Source organism: Leopardus geoffroyi, chromosome B4 (genome assembly GCF_018350155.1).
Source record: "Leopardus geoffroyi isolate Oge1 chromosome B4, O.geoffroyi_Oge1_pat1.0, whole genome shotgun sequence".
NCBI classification, from domain to species: Eukaryota; Metazoa; Chordata; class Mammalia; order Carnivora; family Felidae; genus Leopardus; species Leopardus geoffroyi.
In genome coordinates, this window is record NC_059341.1 from 122,754,139 (window position 1) to 122,774,413 (window position 20,275).

Sequence of the window (20,275 nt, forward strand, 5' to 3'; positions counted from 1 at the left end):
AGAGAATTACTTTTACCTGCATTGTACTGAAATATGTAAGAGAAAAGGGGAAAGTTTAGGGAAAAAAATACAACACCTGTAAACTTAAAGGCAGGTCATGAATTCTGGTAGCCAGTGTTCGGATTTCTCTGTCAGATAATACACCAGATTGGTCTGTATCAACTTCATCAAAAACTTGAGATATATTCAGTGGCTGAACTGCACTCATGAGATAATAAAAATACGAAAAGGCAAACTGCATATCCTCAGAATGGCGCACTTTGTGAAATGACGTCTTGTCAAATTCCTCAGGAAACCTGCCCAAACATAACATATATAGTGAGCTCTGGGCATTTAAAAATATATATATAGACATTCATCTACATTAAAATATATTCTAACATTTGTGGAGTTAGAATCTTTTTCTTTCCTGCTTATTTAGGTAAACCTTCAACACATCAGTCACCAAGTATTAGAGCCATACATGTTGCACAGCGAAGTGTCAATTTTAAGCAGACTTAAAGCAGCTCTGAGCATGTGCAAGCAGCTCAAACAATCAATACTTACATATCCTGAAGCTCTTGCATAACGATTCGGTCAATCATGTGAGGCATGTGAGCAGGGACTTTCCGAGATGTGAATCCAAACTTGCTGTTAAGAATTTTATTTACATATCGGAGGGAATCTGCAAATGTATCTTTTAGTTGCCTCCCGGTGTGTCTGCTATCAGTGTAGTATGCTAACTGTGTCTTCAATGACTCTTCTTCCTGAAAAGAGAATTCCATGTAACACAGCGCTGTGTTTAGTGCACAAGTGTATACTCTGTTAACAGATAAAGGTACTATGTTATATAACTAGCCACTAACAATGGCAAATGAAATGAGCGCTAACAGGTCACTTTAAGGATCCTAAGTGCAGAACTAAACTAGATTTCAGTGAAAGTAACACCACTATTGGCTTGTGAACAACTGTTGTATGATACAGTTCTATTTATAGGGTATTCTTCAAGGATAAGCATGAAATTTTATAGCCAATTCAATGCAATATTTAGAAAATGTATTTAAAAAAAATTTGATAGCACTTTGTTTAAAAAAAAAAAGGTTTATTATTTATTTTGGGAGAGAAAGAGAGCACGAGCAGGGGAGGGGAAGACAGAGAGGGAGAGAGAGAGAGAAAAAATCCCAAGCAGGCTCCACACTGTCAGCATGGAGTCCAATGTGGGGCACAAACTCACAAACTATGAGATCATGACCTAAGCTGAAGTCAAGAGCTGGATGCTGCTTAACCAACTGAGCCACCCAGGTGCCCCTGATAACTTGATCAAGTTATTTCTACTGATGACACCAAAGCAGTCAGCACTTGAGTTCTGAACACAAGGACTAAAAAACTGTTTTGCCATCTTAATAGTGTTAATATTATAAATCATAAAGAGCCCTGTCAAAACCAGTAAGAGGCAGAACTAAGTGAATGGGTAAAGAATATTTGCAAAATATATGAACACACTTTATGAAGATGAAATATTTTTGCTTCTCAAACTGGTAAAACAAAACAAAACACCATAGACTGACATTAACTGCTGTTTGGCTAGCCTGTGGAGAAACAAGCACTCTTGTACTATACACTGTGGAAGTATGAAGCGGTACAGGGTTTCAGAAGGACACAAATTTAACTGTAACACAGCAATTCTACCCACAGAAGTAAAAACTTCCTCCAGAGTAAGATATATGTACAAGAATATTTATTGCAACACTATTTGTTAATTGCAAAACAAACAGAGCTATTAAAAAACAATGAATTGGCATGGGTTTGCTCACCACTAAATCAACAGGCAATGGCAGAGCAATATAAATAGTGTCATTTCACCATTGCAAAACAGGTATTATATAGTTTGTATGTTTGCATATCTATATAAAAATACCGGAAAAGTGTCCACGAAACTTTTCATAGTGATTATTTCAAGTAGGGAGGTTAAGGAAGGAAAGATGCAGATCTTTCCCTTTTTCATTGTGTATTTTTTGGATTGCTTGCAATTTTTACCACTAGCCTGCAAGACTTTTGTAACTTCAAATAAAGGGGTTGCCTGGTGGCTCAGTCAGTTAAGCATCCGATTTAGTTTCGGCTCAGGTCATGATCTCACGGTTCATGTTTTCAAGCCCCCACATTGGGCTCTGTGCTGATGGGGTGGAGCCTGCTTGGGATTCTCTCTCTCCCGCTCTCTGTACCTCCTCCACTTGCTCACTCTCTCAAAATAAATGAACATTTAAAACATAAAATAAAGAAAAGGCTTGGAAAAGTGAGGAAATCATCATAAGCAAGAACTCCGCAGTCCCTCACTCAACAATTAGTAAATGACTACTGTGTCAGGAACAAATACTTTCCAAAGACAATGAGATTAATAAGTTCCCTTCTTCATCCTCTTTTTCTCCCAGCTGGACATCTACTCATGACTGTGCTCTGCTCACGATCCAGCTTAGACCACAGTGTTTTTCTTGGTCAACTCCTACACACCTTTAAAAGGTCAGCTTATGGGGCACTGCCTCACGATGCCTCCCCCAATACTCTCAGTGGAGTTAAGGAATTTTTCCCTTTGGACTCCTTGCCCCTACCTCAAGAGACCCCTATCACTTTGCTATAATTATTTACACACAAATCTGTCCTCCCAGCTTGCCCCCTGAGACTCCATGAGCTGTGTTCTAATAGTCTTGCATTCCCCAGCAGTGACCACAGTGCCAGCACTTGGCAGATGTACAAATGACACCATGACACCGCGGAGGCCGTGGTACAGGAGGGTGAGCACTCAAACTTTGAGGCTTGGCTCACACTGGAAGCTAAAGAATATATCTGCACCTTGGGGTATTTTCCATCAGTAAAATTGGAGAAATATTAGGTCTGGCCCACACAACATACACAAAAGCATTTTTTTTTGAAATCACAACCTGCCAAGTGAAGGTAAGGTACCATCCCTGTTCCACTACTTACTCGGGGCCTGCTCCTGGCTAACTTCCCAACTCATTCACTCTAAGGCTGTTTCACTCTAAACCGTAGCATGGGGATCCTGACAGTAGATAACCTTATAAGGTATTTTTATGTTAAGGGTATTGGGACAATTATATTAAACCACGTAAAAAAAAAAAAAAAAATTTAGTCCAATGGTTGGCACAGGAAGTCCTAAATAAATGGCACCTATTATAGTTATTACTCACAAGGTTATTTATTTCTTCCTGAGCATGGGACGCAATTAGGCTGGATGTAACTTACATCAAGAAGATCTTGGAAATATTTTTTTTTCTCCCATGGCAAAAAGCCCAGGTAACTGTCTGCGTGATGCTGCAGTTTTCTGCCAGGTAATACTTCATTAACATCGATATAATTGTTCACATCTTCCTCCATTCTGTGTTTCTCTTGTTCTTTCCCTGTGATTTTTTCTTTTGCCACCTGGTCTTGCAGTGGAACAATTCGAGATGAGAGTTTTTCTTTTGACACACTTTCGCCTCTTACTTCTTGGATCAGAATTTCGGATCTAAATTTGCCTTCCATTTCTAAGTCTGGGGGTGGATTCTGACTCTGGTAGTGGCCATTCACTTTTACTGTTGCTGCTGGAAAAGTTGACTTCTGTAATCTTTCAAATATTCCCAAGCTATATGGCAAGATGCTTTTGTGAACCTGTTTTTCCAGCGGGGCCTCTACACTGTCATTTCTTTCATCTGTTATTATAGCTTGATATCTTTTTATTTTAGCATCTGGTAGGTTCTTCAGAAATGATCTCAGCAAAGCTGACTTGGACAGGTTGTACCCTTTCACAGTGATGTCTCCACGTTCTAGTTGCAAATCCAAGTTACTGAGACTCAACTGGGCCTCTTTCGGAAGGAGTGAAATATTCACTTGGGGAATTTTCATCTCCACTTGGAATCTTCCTGTTGTGTTGCCATCATGTCTCTTGAACTTTGGAAAGCGTTTCTCTTCAGGAATATCTTCAAACAGGATTTCTGCCTCTGGTAGAAGTGTCGTGGGGCTAACCAAATTTTGGTAAGATTTCTGGGTTGTAGAATTCACTTTGGGTTCCTCTCTCGTGTCAACCTCTACTATTATCTGAATTTTGAACTCTTCATCGTTTGTATTTTGAAACGTGAGATTAAAATGTATTGTGGTTGCATTCATTCCACTGTGCATTATGAGGTGGATGGTTTTCCACTTATTGGCAATGGAAGCATGTCGAATTATTGGGTTGTCGCTATAGGCACCTTCAATTCCTCTTTTGGCTATTTCTGCAAAGCTGAAATAAGGCAGGCATTCACCTTTTGGAATAACATAGTGAGTCTGGTTTGGGAGAAGTGTTACTTTATACAATTCATGAAAATGATCTAGAGGAAAAAACACAAACATGACTTTAAAAAATGAGGCATTTTCCCTTCCTTTTCCTTTAATTCTGAGGGTTTGAGTTTTCACTTTCTAAGAATGACTTTAAATTGACTTCAAAATAGTCAAACATTCTAACACAAGAGCTGCTGTTATAGGGCTCATTTTACTATCTGAAGCAATCACTATTAACATGAAATGCAGAGTCTAACTTACTATAGAGATATGGCAAATTTCAGTGATGAACTTTCAGCTTTGTGTCCATTTGAAAAAGTATGACATTCTGCCCAAACGACCACCACTGATAAGCTATCAGCAAGATCCAGGGGCATGTGGGTGGCTCAGCTGGTTGAGCATCCAACTCTTGATTTCAGCTCAGGTCATGATCCAAGGGTTGTGGGACCGAGCCCCATATCGGGCTCTGTGCTGATGGTGGAGCCTGCTTGGGATTCTCTCTCTTTCTCTCTCTCTCTCTCACTGCCTCTCTACCCTGCTTGTTCTCTCCCTCTATCTCTCTCTCACTCTCTCTCAAAATAAACACTAAAAAAAAAAGATCCAATATTCATTATATTGGATTTAGTACATTATAAGGTCTCCTTTTATTATTTCTAAATTAAACCTTTACTATATATTTTCAACAAAGGTATATCTGCTTAGTACAAAATCAGTCAGACTGGTGCAATAGCAGGAAAAGCAGCAGCTCCAGTATCTACTATTTTTTAAAGATCTCTTACTTTTCACTTACTGCTAGTTTGAATGCAAGGATGGGTGAAGAATACATAGAGAGTAATTAGTTTAAATAACAATACAAACTCCCCTCTACTCATCAAGGATTTTGATCCCCTTATTCTAAATATGTTTTACGGCAATAAATATACCTTGCCCACAGTCGCCAGCATCAAACCCACAGGACAAGACATTGCAAGCCTGGTCACAGAACTTATCAGCAAGCCAGGAATTAGCACATCCTTGATTACAGTAAGAAACACTGTTTAGACCTCCGCCAAACTGCCAGGGCTGTCCAATTCCAATACTCCCAGTACCCCCGCCTCCTGCGACGTAGCGACTCCCGCCACTGTTACCTGTAGAGGAAGGAAGAGAACAGGATCCTGCTGTGTTTATCATCTTGAACAAAGGGCAGTTTCTCTTTCTCAATAGGGCTATTGAGATTAATGCCTACATTTCAGCCAGAAAAGGTTCACCCAGATTTCATGTACCTTAAGAAGAAAACAAACTGAAAAGGGGACATCACTTGCCAGAGGATTAGGCATGTGATGACCAGGCCTTGGCACTTACTAGCTGTGCAGCCCTGAAGTACAAACTTGCTCCAAGGGGTGTGTGGGGGCGTGTGGAGGTTGTGTGGAGGAGCAGGGAAACAGGAAGAGGTTATTGAAGACTGACTGTCAGAACTGCCAAAACATGTCCAAATATGGGTGCCAATATCACTACCAAATGTTAATGTTCTATTAGGGGCTGAGTTCTCTGGACTGCACAGATCCACCGGGTATGTCTGCATTCTCTCATTGCAGCTGCTTATATTTTTCAGTGCATCGGATAGATCTGACCAGACTACAACTTAAAGCTTTGCTTTTTCTAATACTCAACACGTTTCCAAATCTGTTTCTGCATGTGGGATATGGGTATGATACCTGTGCACACATTCTCTCTTCCTTAGGTGACTAAAAAATTCAAGTGGATAATGGAGAATGCTTTATAAACTGAAAGGCAATCAACAAATGTAAAAACACGTTATTATCAACAAGTGTAAACATAACCATGTAAGGGGGATGCTGAAGAGAGAAGATCTTTATTTCTCTTTAGTTACTCCCTAACAGCAAGCTGCTGCTGAAAGCCACCAGCTGTGAGCTCCTACAAGACCCAGTCAGAGTGATTCTTGCTCTTGAGTTTACATAATTAAGGCTATTCCTGATTTTCGTATTTTAAATAATAAAAGGCATTTTCAAGTGCAGGGCCAGCATGGAAATATGCCCTCAACAATGGAGAATATGAAAAAACTGATCTACATGGGGACACTAGCCCTACGATCTCCAGAATCTATGGATTACTGATTGTTTTCATACAAGCAGAATGTTTAAGTCATATATTCAATAATATTCAATAATGACTAAGAATGAAAAACCGTTCAGGGGTGCCTGGGTGGCTCAGTTGGTTAAGTATCTGACTTCGGCTCAGGTCATGATCTCGCAGTTTGTGGGTTCAACCCCTGAGTCGGGCTTGCTGCTGTCAGCATGGAGCCCGCTTTGGATGCTCTATCCCCTCTCTCTCTGCCCACCCCAACTCTCACTTGCTCAATCTCTCTCTCAAAAATAAACGTTAAAAAAAAAAAGAATGAAAAAAGTCCATAAACATGAACAAATTACATGTGAACACACCCTTACCAGAGCAGTCACCACCATCCCAATCACAGGCTGAATTATTACAAGCCTTGTCACAATAGCCATCTTTGATCCAGGAACCCGGGCAGCCCTCAGCACAGTTTGGCACAGGCCATGTCAAATAAACCTAGGACAAAGCCAGAAAGAAAATGGTTTCTGACACTTTCCAATCTCAAAGTAGGATTCTTTTTAAAAAACAGAAGAAGAAGAAAAGGAAAAAAAAGAAAAGAAATTGAGTGAGCCTCTAGAAAAGGTTACAATTTTCCCTGGGCTGTCTGCATCCATGTGGCATATATTGCATTAAGTCTGCAGGTACCTGCAATAGTTTGCAAAGTCCTCCTGCTCTGTTGATGATTCTTACTAAGTACATTTACTCTTTTCCATTACTCAAGGAAAGCAGACAAGGACTCAATTCATGGGTTAGTTTTTCACATGGTCTTACAATGTATTTTGAAATAAAATAGCAACATGTCAGGCTTCAATGTGAATAAAACGTGCCAAAGCAGGTAGAAAGTATATCATACAAGTCACTGCTTTTCTGTTAACAACTGTCATTAACTCCCAAATGTGTTTATGTATAATCTTGTCCCAAGGCTGAGAAAAGCAGCAGATGAACTCTCAATATCCTTACGTCTGTGCATAAGGTCCTGTGATACATTATCAGCACAGTGTTTTGAGTTGTGAACTCACCTGCTTCCAAAATGAGTGACAAGGTACAAGGTTACTTTTTTTTTTTTTTTTTTTAATGTTTATTTATTATTGAGAGACAGTGAGACAGACCATGAGCATGGGAGGGGCAGAGACAGAAGACAACACAGAATCCGAAGCAGGCTCCAGGCCCTGAGCTGTCAGCACAGAGCCTGACACGGGGCTCGAACTCACAAACTGTGAGATCATGACCCGGGCTGAAGTCAGACACTTAACTGACTGAGCCACCTAGGCGCCCTTATTTTTTTTTTTATTTTTTTTTTTTTATTTTTTTCAATGTTTATTTATTTTTGGGAGCTAGAAACAGGGCATGAGCAGGGGAGGGGCAGAGAGAGAGGAAGACACAGAATCAGAAGCAAGCTCCAGGCTCTGAGCCGTCAGCACAGAGCCCCACACGGAGCTCGAACTCATGAGTGGTGAGATCATGACCTGAGCTGAAATCGGACACTTAACCGACTGAGCCACTCAGGCGCCCCACAAGGTTACTTTTTAAATTAAGTTACTTTTTTAAAAAATGCACTCCATGCCTCTACTTGGAGTGTCTTTCTTCATCTAGTTAACTCCTATTTGTTCTTCAAAGTCCACTTCAGTTCAGATGGGAATTAGTCTCTGGCCCTGATTTCAGCCTGCTGTGCTCCCACTCTTCGCACCAGGGCATACCTGCCGGCACGGAAATCGCCGTTCAAGGCCCTGATTCTGTACGTCCCCACTGCCGAGCCGCAGCTCAGCGTGGCAACCCCACAAACACAGAGGAGGCAAGTGAACAGGGGAGGAGAGGATGAGCACTCTGGGGCAGCATAAACAGCAACAGGAAAGTAGCTTTGTGCAGTTAGCACTTCCACCTGCAGGGTTCTGGCACTTAAAAGCTTATGACTAAGTCTCCAACTCATCACTGATTCCCTCCAACAGCGCCACAGGGGTACTCCTAGCTTCCGCACTTTGCAGACAGGAAACCCACATCTAGTCACTGGCCCAGGACGGTCCTCAACCGTTGCTCTGGGCTCGGTGCTCAAAGCCACTTCCCCATCATGCCTCTCAAAGCCAGAGTGAGACCACTGCCTTAAATGAAATTTTATCCATGGCTGTAAGCAGAAAAGTGAGCTCACTTTTATCCTGGCCATTTTGCTGATGTTCTAACCACGATTTCACATTTCATAGCGACCTTACTTTTTTCTGCTGTTATTGTAATAGAATAATTTAGAACATGGGTTCTAGGTGTCTGACAGGGCAGAAAAGTAAAAAACTACTAGGGAACAGTTTTTGTACTTCCAAATTATTAACTCTCCTGAGCTTAGCACTCAAAACTGAATACAGTAGTACGCATACTCGATGTCCTGACCTACTGTTTATAACTTCTAAGTGACTTCTAAGCTAGGCATCCCTTTCTCTTAGGCACTCACCTTCTGACCTTTGGAGTGACTATAAAAATCATCTGGCCACACATCCTTCCCAAACATGACATCGTCGTTCAGATAAATAAACTTCTGGGACAGCCCTTCGATGCGATGAATGTGGCTTTCAATAGCAGGTGAACTAAAGGTAGGCAAGTGGCTCAAATTTCGGAAAACATCCTTTTAAGCAAATGACAACATAAAAAGGCAAGAGAAAAAGAGGGCGGATAAGAATCGTTTTGTTTTGGTTTTGGTTATGGGAGGAAGGAAGGGAGAGGAGAAGAAAAATGAAGGGGATGCAGGTGGGGAGGGGGAGGGTACGGGGAATGAAATGAGGGATAGGTAAAGGTGCAGTGAGCAACAGAAAAACCACAGCCTTGTGATATATGGAAAGTCATGGACCTGGTGTGTGACTATTGTCACTCGAGGATTATCAAGGTTCAGCCAAGAGGGAATCTGCCCATTGGTGACAATGAAAATATTCCGAACCCACGGAGCATGCCTCTCAATGGATCGCAGGGAGTATCTCAGCTCTTCATTATCTTCAAAACGGCTGGCAGAAACATCTTCATCCTGCTTAGACTGAGAAAACCATTTCACACGTGAAGATGTAAAATACCACTTAAGTCATACCTTCTCCTCCTGGCTATCCCTCTGCCCAATCTGCTCTCAGGCTCTGGCAGACTTTTAAAGACCAAGCCCTACATTTGAACATTACCAAAAAATGTGAAACACTTGGCATATTTAAAACAACAACATAAGGGTGCCTGGGTGGCTCATTTGGTTAAGCATCAAACTCTTAATTTCAGCTCAGGTCATGGGACCAAGCCACACATCAAGCTCCACCAGGAGTGTGGAACCTGCTTGGGATTCTCTCTCTCTCCGCCCCTCCCCACCTCTAAATAAATAAATACATACATACATACATACATACATACCCAACTTTTTTTTGTACTTTTTAATTTTTTTTAAGTTTATTTATTCTAAGAGAGCTAGCAAGCGTGTGCATGAGTGGAGGCACAGAAAGAGAGAATCCCAATCTCACAAACCCGTGAGCTCATGATCTGAGCTGAAATCAATAGTTGGACACTTAACCAACTGAGCTACCCAGTTGCCCCCTTTTGCACTTTCTAAAGAGAGACGTTTCTCGGATCTGATTCTAGGTCACTTCGGTTAATGTTAACCAATGGCAGTGATTGGAAAATTAGAAAAGTTCCAATCAACTCCTCTCTCTGGAAATCCTCTTCCTTCTAATATAATGACTTACAAATCTTTAACAATCTAAACCCTTGATCCAGGTTCATGCCTTACCTGGCTGATGGCACTCAGGTCCCACAATAAATATGCAGGACTTATAGTCAGTTCTTTTCCCTCAATGGTCATGTTCTTCTTGGTCTGCTTATTCAGTTCTTGGAAATCTTTGGGGTTATTCAGTTTCAGAAGTGCTACACTGGCCTCTGAATACAATTGCAACTGTAAAATAACAGAAGGGTTACGCGTAGAAAAACTCAACCTCAAAGAAGAGACACGTTTGATCCCAGTTTGATCTTTAATCTTTAAATATATACATAGTGTATGATGCATACTTAAATATATTGTATATATATTTAAAGATTAAATGTATCTCTTTATATAGATTATGAACTAGTAAGGCTATTATCACCAAAAGAAGACCTGAACAGGCCAGACACACTTCTCAAGTGAACGGAAGAGACCAGGCATGTAAAACAGAGCGAGTGGTGGAGTTGTGGGAAATGGGACATTTCAGGGCCATCCACAAGCTGCAGCCACTGCTCAACATTGACAAGTGCGGCCAGATCCTGAGACACGAGGATCCCCGAGTGTTGTAAGAAATCTCCCCATTTTTCAATGCTGACTTGTATGTTTTTGATGGTCATGCTCTCAAACAAAACACAACTGGTCACCAATTGTGACCTTTGTTCTAGAATATTACCAATCTGCTTCTACTGGGAGAAACCTGCAAAGTAACTGCCCAGACTGGCAGAGAGCACGCCCGTTAGCAGGGCCTCCAATCGGCTTCTGTGCCCCACATTTAAGAGGAGCACCTTTGACAGGACTGACTGTAGGACTTCCATACGAAAAGCGCTTTTGGGGGCAAAGCTTTCAAAGAAATCATGTCTAAGGGAACGTCACAAACATCAACATGTTTTACAAACAGGCTTTCCCACCACTACCAGAGTCCACACCACCCTTGAGCTGTTTCATGTTCTAACTCTGTATCATTCAATTTCCTATGAAAAGAGGCTTTCAGACTTTAAAGGGTAGGGAGGATTGGAAACTACTAATCTTGGAAAGCAAAACCTTCTGCCCAACTGACTCTTCTAACAGGGCCAGTTCCTTAATTTATGGCATCCTTTCTTTATAAAACAGAGCAAACATAAATCATTATGGGCTCATTTTGAACTCTTGTATATGCCACATGACTATATTTACCTCATCTTTCAATGTTTCCTCAGCTTATTTATGCCAAAAACTAGAAGCTAAAGTTAGAATTTCATTTATATTTTTCCCCTTAACACAAATCGTGTGTGGGTGTATGGGCATGTCCATGCACAAGTGGATACTGTCTTCTGACAGATTACTTTCTTCCATGCTAATGGCACCTGGCATATACTAAGCACTCACCGAAGGTCAGCTCCCACTGCTGTCATATCCTACCTTGCTATGTGGTGGGACAGGTAGGAGGCAGGGCAGATATTCTTTTATCCGGACATCTACCGAGTCTCACTGCCCACCCCAGCCTCCCCTGCTCCTCCCCTCCCTCCCTCACTGCCTCCCACAGCACGTCTGAGGGCTCCCTGGAATATAAAATCACCAAATGTTTATAAATATAGTGTTTTAACATTGGGTAAATATCCTTATCTTAATCTCTTCTATCCGAAATGATTGTAGTCTGGGAAACCATTCTGAAATTTCATAGACATTTTCCTAATTAGAAAGATAAAAGGTAAAGAGCTTCAGGAACTATTTACATGTTGAAACAAGCTTTTCTGCTGCCATCAAGTTGTGAGTGGTGAAAAAGTTGGGGAGGAAGTATCCTCTGATAGCCACTAGGTGGCACCCTAATCCTGGACACTTAATTATGTCTGCAGGGAGACAGGAGGTGGTAAGGAAAAGTGGGTGTAGTAAGTGCCCAAGGCTGGAGTTCCTAGTTTGGGCAACTATGGGCAACTGCCTCCATATATAGCTTCTTATGTGAAACTATCATTTCATCTAAGTTCTTTAAATTATAAGTTTCTCAAAGAAAGAACAACTTCTACACCCACCCACTGCAGACCCACAACAGACATTTCTTTAACCTGATGGAGAAATAAAGGTTTGTTATTTTTAAGCCAGAGATTTCAGGATGTTTGTTTACTATAGCATTATCTAGAATAATGGATCGATATACCTATACATGGTGGGATAAGGTTAGGGGAAAAACATGCCAACTAATATAAATGAAAAATAAACTCATTCCAGTAATTAGACAACTCAAGAATTTTCTAAAACTAAAATCAGTTCCAGGGTTGTTTGTTTAATCTACTGAAGTGCCTACCTTAGGAATAAAACAGGCCAAAGGGTACTATCCTTTAAAAGAGCAGGTGCATAAGGTAATTTCAGGGAAGTCACTAAAATGGGCATCAATACAGTATTACAATAATTTACTGTTACCTTGAATGTGCCGTGAATAGAGGTTTGAGGGAACAGAGTCCAGGTAGGACAATATGCTGTTCTCACCCCACCCGCACTGTCCTTCCTGTCGGAACAAACACCCTGGTCAGCCTTCAAGGATCTGTACAGGCTCTTAGTCTTTGAAAACTTCTCTCATGTCTCTAATCCACATAGACCTTTCCTGACTCTAAATGCCAACCCGAAGCCTCTGCTACTCTGCTCGATACCTAATATTACACTGTCTTGTCTTGCTGCTTGAATACTTCACATGCACACATACTATCTCCAAAACATGATTCTAAGTAGCTTGAAGATAAGTCCATGTTCTCTACTTCTTTTGCACACTCACTCAGCAACTAGTAGTACTGAATCATAAACCAAATGGTAGAATGTACTTGAGAGCTTTGGGAAGATTTTTCCACATGCTCTAATAACGTATGTTAAAGAAGTGAACAAAAAATCAAAAAACAAGTGAAAACTCCACTATGAGTAAAAATGTCTGAAAATACAGAATGATTTAGAGTGAGCTAAAAATAAAGACCAAAGGATAATCTCATTTCCCAAAAGGTGAATTCTGTGTCCATCATGTATAAAAATTCTACAGATAAAGGGTTATTAATCACATCAAACTAGAAAGCTTTTAATAGAAAAGACTTATTTGTAAAACTATAGGCCACATAAAAGTGTTAATGAATTCAAATCTATTGGTCTGCAACTGCAACTACATTCAACCCTACTTCCCCTCCTCGGGAGCGAGGAGATTCTGGTTTTGCTCTAAACAGAACGATAAATGCAAAGTTGTACGTATATGACTATGGTACCAAAACCCAAAGTGACTTCTTAGAATAATCACACTGCTCAAACATTTCCCTTTATATTCCAGGCCATGGTACACGGCAGGTATGTTCTCAGTCACAGCATTTCTTCTTGCTCATGCCTTCCACAAGCATTTCTGGAGTGGCCCCCTAGGTGCCAGGCCCTGTGGTAATCATGAGGGGTACACAAGTGAACAGGCAGTGCCTGTCCTGGGCATTCGTGCCCAGGCAGGGTCTGAAGGACAGAACCGAGCCCTGGGTGACTCGGAGGCCACAGGCCTACTTCAAGTCCTCCTGGAGGACCCTGGGAGGGCAAAACGGTCCAGCTCGTTTAGGTCCTGAAGTCCAGTGTCTAATAGCCCTCTTCTCCCACATGCCACAAAGCACCTCTAACATAACATGCCCTAAGCTAAGCTCTGGATTTCCTTTCCAAAAAACTTGCTTCTCCCATGGAGGCTCCAAATGTGGTTAAAGCCATCACTTCCATCTTCACTAGTAACATCCACTTCCCCTTTCATTTTTCCTTCCCTCTCACCAATGGCTAATAAGTCACTAGGTCATGCTGAGGATTTCTTGCAGATGTTTTTGGAACCATTCTCATCACTGGCACCATTGCCAAGGCACTTGCTGAACCTGAACATCTTGCTGGGCTATAGCCACAGTGGCTGAACTGGTTTTTTGCACAGCCTCATCTTGCTTAATCTCTGCCTACCAGATACCTTCACCTATTACATTCCTTAGAAACAGATTAAGTGCTCCTGGTTGCCCCCTGTCTCCAGGATAAAGTTCAGGCACCTTAACAGGAGATCTTTCTCAATCTGGCCTCAATCTCTTTTCCCCTTTCTCAGCACCAGCAAAATCCCTGCCTGGTTTCTAGCCTCCGGGAACCAGCTGCCTTGGTTTTCAGGAAACCATTGACTTATAGGCCTCCAGTCCTTTGCTCAAGCTGTTCCCTACTGTTGGAATGGTCTTTCCCCCTCCCTTCTCTGCCAGGAGAACGGCTGCTGTGTTCAGGGCCCAGCTAAGATTCCTTCTATTCTGCAAAGCCTTCCTTGCCCCAGTACAACTAAAGCCCAGGTGTTCCTACAACACTGTATAAACACTTACTTGGAAGTGATCACCCCCGAAAATTAGTTAAATGCTTTTATTCACTCAGTGATCCTTAGCACACTCCCTGGCACACAACAGACATTTACTAAAAGCTCACACTCTAAATGGACTGGGAACCCAGGAACAGGAAACTTCATTCTCAAGGTATTCATAATAAAACCAGGAAGAGGAACCTACAGAAAAACAGTCACTCGAAGAATTGGCCTCAACTGCTGATACACTCCTCTTGTTCCCCTTTGTCATTTTCTCTTTAGCCTCCAAAAACCAGAAGTTCTAATCCCTGAAATTGATCGCAGGTGTTGGCATCAGGAAAATGACCTGTAATGAATGTCGTGGGTACTCAGCCTGACCCTCAGAGGGGGTGATAGCCTCCACAAAGACAAGTCTGGGAGTCCAAATAAAGCTCCAGCTGGGTGAATGAATGGTGGAAGGGGGTATCATCATGCACAGAGCACAGAGCTTGCTGGTACTCCTTGTCCAATTCAAGTTACTCCCCCGCCCTACTTCTACCTGCACACACCACTCCATACCCAAAATAGTTTTGCTGAAGGGTTAACTGCTACTTGGATTGGCATTCTTTGGTGGCACACACCCATCCACCAACAGACGCACCAAAAGCTGTCAGCACTGGTGAGCACCTGCAGCAGCCCAAGAGCAGTGGGGTGGTCAAACCCGAGTGGAGGATGGAGATGTATCATGAACCTTCTTTCCTTTAAAAATGTATTACAGTTGGAATCATATAAACAGATTCAAGAATGTCATTCTTTCTGCATAAGGAAGTTGAGCTAACAGTCAGAAGTACAGCTACACGTGTCTATAATTCTTGAACTAATAGCTCGGAAGCCAAGAAGCTAAATAAACATCGGGGGAAACGAATGCTAATCTATGCTTTTATCTGTCCAAATCAGTACGAAAAATAAGTGACGGGAGAAAAACACATGCAGAACAGTGAAAAGAGGGATCCCTCCTTCCCACCACTCACATAAATTGGCTACAAATGATCAGAGACTTAAACATAAGACTTGATACCATAAAACTCGTAGAAGAAAACAAAGGGAAGGATCTCCTCCATAGCAATCTTGGCAATGAGTTTCTGGACGTGATGCCAAAAGTACAAACAACAAAATAAAAAATCAATAAATGAGACTACATCAAACTCAACAACTTCTGCACAGCAAGAGAAACAATTAACAAAATGAAAAGAAAACCTAAAGAATGGGAGGAAATTTTTGCAAACCATATATTGGATAATGGGGTTAATATCCAAAATATAAAGACCTCATACAGCTTAACAACAACAACAAAATCCAATTTAAAAAGGAGAAATAAATAAATAAATAAATAAACAATAAATTAGAATGAGAACTAAGTAGACATTTTTTGAAAGAGAACATTAAAGTGGCCTGCAGACATGAAAAGATGTTCAGCATCACTCATCATCAAGGAAATACAAATCAAAACCATAATGAGATACCACCTCATACCTGTCAGAATGGCTACTATCAAGAAGTCAAGAGACAACAAGTGCTGGCAAGGACGTGGAGAAAATGGAACCCTTGTCCACTGTTGGTGGAAATGTAAATTGGTCCAACCACTATGGAAAACAATATGGAGGTTCCTTAAAAAATTAAAAATAAACCTACCATATGATGCAGCAATTCCACTTCTGGGCATATATCCAAAGGAAATGAAAACAGGATTTTGAAGAGACATCTGCACTCCCATGTTTATTACAGCATTATTCACAATAGCCACGATATGGAAACAACCAAAATGCCCATCAACAGGTGAACAGATTAAAAAAAAAAAAAAAAAAGATGTAGTATATATACATAATGGAATATAATAATATTCCATTTGGCCGTGAGAGAGGAGGATATCCTGCTATCTGTTATAACATAGATGGACCTAATGCTTAGTACATTACACTAATAAGTGAGGCAAGTCAGAGAAAGACAAATTATATGTGGAGTCCAAAAAAGTCAAACTCATAAAAAACAGAGTAAAATGGTATTTACCAGGGGATGGGGGACTGGGGAATAAGACCGATGTTTTAAAACACAAACTTTGCAATGAGTAATAAATAAGCCAGAGAGAGCTAATACACAGTATAATCAATATAGACAATACTGTGCTATAATTATGTAGTGATAAATACTGCTACCATGGCAATCATATTACAATACATAAATGTATTTAAAGTAACATATCATAGGGGCACCTGGGTGGCTCAGTCGGTTAAGCGGACGATTCTTGGTTTCAGCTCAGGTCATGCATGATCTCACAGTTTGTGAGATTGGGCCCTGCATCAGGCTCTTTGCTAACAGCGTGAAGCCTGCCTGGGAGTCTCTCTTCCTCTCTCTCTGCCTCTCTCCTGCTCGCTCATTCTCTCTCAAAATAAACATTAAAAAAAAAAGTAACATGTTGTACACCTTAAATTTACAGTGTTATGTCAAACTTTTTCAATTTAAACAAACAAAAAAAAAACTTAGAGGAAGGAGGAATATCTATTTTTAAATAACTGAAGATAAGTAATAATTCAACCCTGATCTAGCTGCACACTACCATATTTCTAGGTACCATAAAAAAAACTTAGGAAAATATGAAAAAAAGAAAAAATATAAATATCATTCTATTACCATCGCACTTACAGAGGTGATGTAGTATATCTTAAAACAGTGGTACATTTATGGAGAAAAGAAGTTAAAGGGAACTTTAGGAGTGGGGCAGGGTATAAAAAATATGGTCAAGACAGGAACTCAAGAACTCTCCAATCACTGCTCTCCCCCACCACTGCTTCCTCATCTCTACCCTTTCACCTCTAAATTGTTAAATGACATCAATAGAAGGAAGTAAGAATCAGGAACCTGACCGTGGCAGAATTTAAAGAATGTTTCCTTGCAAAATCAAGAAAACCAGACCCTAAAAATTTCTGAGCCCAGAACTCTATGCCTTCTGTTCTAAGAAAAAGGCATTCATGTTTCATAACCCGGAATGTTTCTGACAGAACCGCAGGCGTCTTGACATAAGGTCAAAAGGAAAGAACACCCACACAATAGAACAAGTGGCTTGAAAACAATAAATGTTAAGGAAAAGGCATGTCTTGGGTCAGCCTCCAGAGTCAACCCTAACAAATGGCATCAAAGCATTAAGAGTTAGGGGTGCCTGGGTGGCTCAGTCAGTTGAGCATCCAACTTTGGCTCAGGTCATGATCTTGCGGTCTGTGGGTTCGAGCACCATGTTGGGCTCTGTGCTGACAACTCAGAGCCTGGAGCCTGCTTCGGATTCTGTGTCTCTCTCTCTCTGCTCCTCCTCAACTCACACTCTCTCTCTCTCTCTCTCTCTCAAAAATGAATACATGTTAAAAAAAATTTTAGAAAAAAAACAAAAACATATAGAGTTAATAGGTATAAGTTCTAAATACGTTGGTGGCTCAATTAGCTACTAGCGAAGAAGGCTTTCACATTATCAAAATTCCAAGTATCTGACGCATTCTCCCTCTATGAGTGAAGGCTCTTAATAAAGGCTCAGGCTGCAGTCCCTGTCTACTTACTGTGAGTTTGACCTCCCCTACTCCCTCCTCTGTGCTTCCATTTCCTTGCACTGTCAGCTCCACCAGGGCTTTTGTCTGTTTTGTCTACTGCTATACTCTCAGCAGGTGTAACAGCACCTGAGACACAGTAGGAGCTCATTTGTTAAACAAATGGATCATGTTTCTGTCTGGGAATCCAGTAAAGCAAGTAAGACTCTGCAACTTTTGCCCAAATAAAAAGAAAAGAGTAAGGATCTTCCATAAAGAAAGACAACACTGTGGCAGAATAGAGACCTGCTCTGCTTATGACTATCAGCTATGCTAGAATTCAAATGGACCACAGAGAACAGTCGGCATTACATGAAATGTGTTATACTCACTGCTCAGTTCCTATGCTCTTACCAGTTTTATTTTAGAAGAAAGATTTTCTGGCAATTTTGTTTTTAGTTGATTTGTTTCCTTAAATGTCAGTGGAAATCCACTCAGGAAAGCCAAATCTTGCATTAGCACTAACCCAGGGACTTCTTTATCCGTGGTCTAAAATAAGAGAGGGAAAAACACAACTCACTTTCCATACCATATGGCTGGTAAAAACTTACAGCTGGGAAAACTAGTAAAGATTTACTACATCTATCTACCAGCTTCAAAATCAGAACATTACAGTTACTTAAATCGGCACTCATTAATACTTGTAAGCTAGGCTAAGAGGAAAAGTATCAAAAAGCCTCTCAAGGTAAAACAGCTTTATTACTTATACTTTTATTCTAACCTACTGTATAAATACAATTGATTTAAAATAACATACCAAATAGCCCCTCCAAACTGTCTGTTTGCTGTTTCCTTTAAACATTCCATTCTGGGCATCTTCAACTACAATAAAGAATACAATAAGCAAGCACATTCTTAATGAATACTATTATGATATCTACCAGGACACTACAAAGCATTTTGAGACTGTATAGCAGACTGTTATATGGTCTCAAAAATAGGTAGCTGGGGGAAACAAAATTAACCCATCCAACAAAAGGGGAATGATGTAATACCAGTGTGCAATTAAATGCTAAATTTTGCAGTGCTGTAGAAGAGATTCATACAGGCAGCAGAAACACGAAGATGACAGATCGAGAGAACTGCAGATGTAGGAGCAAACGTCGACATATTTAATAAAAAAAAAAAAAAAAAAAGAATTATTGGGCGCAAGTAAAACATTTGGGAGTGGTGGGTACTAAGAAAAAGGGGTAACCAGAAGAAAGGCCCTTGAAAGCCAGGCCAATGGCATTATGATTAACAGCAGGGAACCACTGTAGGTCCTAGGGTTCCCTCAAGGGTGACAATGAATTCCTAAAATTTATCAGGTAAGGCCGAATAGAGCAGATTAAGTTGGAGAGTGCAGAGGGGCGATGACACAGCCCAACTGGGAGAGGGTTCTAAAGTGATGGGGACAAATGAGATCATCAGCTTGCTGCTGTCATCTGGAGATCCCAAGGATCTTGGAAAACAGGAGACGTCAGAAGGCTGTCATCTTCAAAATGGGCATGGAAAGCAGGGTCTGGCCTGTCAAGATGGCTGTCGATCTTGGGAAAGAGTTTCAGAGGTACCATAAAAATAGAACTGGTGAGCAATGAAAAAAAGCAAAGCCTCTGCAGTATACTGTTAATCTTTAAAGGAAGCACTGAGCACTAAGAATTATGAGTTCATTACAAATAAATTTATCAGATATGCACCTGTCTCTTTCTGTCTCTCTCCTATGCTGGCAGATCAGAGAACTCTGATAGATGTGGTATGTCATCTGTGCACAATTTCAGCAAGGTAGCTAATGACATCTCACGTCATCTCTATGGACATAACAGACACTTAGCCTAGATCCTAAGTTCAGTGGATTATAACCAATTCTGACTGAAGACTGAAATTATAAAGCCACAATTAACCTAGAGAGAGGTTTCGAAGATCGTGCCATAGGTTTGTATTGTTCAACAGTCTTTCAAGGTTTTGGAAGACATAGAAGGCATGCTTCTATGAAGTGTGTGGATTTACATAAAGCCAACAGAGAAGTGATTATCCTGGATAACATACTAGGGGTTCCCCAAAGTTCTTATTTGGAGCAATGAGTCAGACCTAACAAAATGAAATCTGCTACAAAGGTTAAGACCTTTAAGCTGGTACCAAAAACCAACTACACGAGCATAAATTAAGAAGTACTGGAGCATTAGCATGGATTGTTTCTTTAGAAAGACAGGTGTTTTAGTCCAGGGCAAGTTCAGTAAGAGTCAACAATGTGCTGTGGCCATACTGAATTTCTACTGTAATTCTGTG

At 40.8% G+C, this 20,275-nt stretch overlaps 1 protein-coding gene across 2 annotated transcripts in view; it reads right to left on the reverse strand.

The window, feature by feature from the left end:
• GNPTAB (N-acetylglucosamine-1-phosphate transferase subunits alpha and beta) overlaps nucleotides 1-20,275 on the reverse strand; it is a 74,883-nt gene that overhangs the window by 14,344 nt on the left and 40,264 nt on the right. The window contains exons 6-15 of one of the 2 annotated variants that reach the window (XM_045465435.1): nucleotides 18,768-18,832; nucleotides 18,365-18,499; nucleotides 10,142-10,303; nucleotides 9,233-9,412; nucleotides 8,840-9,010; nucleotides 6,735-6,858; nucleotides 5,214-5,417; nucleotides 3,238-4,340; nucleotides 547-746; nucleotides 77-296 (exon numbers count right to left, since the gene is read on the reverse strand). In XM_045465435.1, coding sequence (XP_045321391.1) covers nucleotides 77-296; nucleotides 547-746; nucleotides 3,238-4,340; nucleotides 5,214-5,417; nucleotides 6,735-6,858; nucleotides 8,840-9,010; nucleotides 9,233-9,412; nucleotides 10,142-10,303; nucleotides 18,365-18,499; nucleotides 18,768-18,832 — 2,564 coding nt within the window. The remainder of the gene's footprint in view (nucleotides 1-76; nucleotides 297-546; nucleotides 747-3,237; nucleotides 4,341-5,213; nucleotides 5,418-6,734; nucleotides 6,859-8,839; nucleotides 9,011-9,232; nucleotides 9,413-10,141; nucleotides 10,304-18,364; nucleotides 18,500-18,767; nucleotides 18,833-20,275) is intronic. The other variant, XM_045465436.1, reaches the window with a different exon arrangement.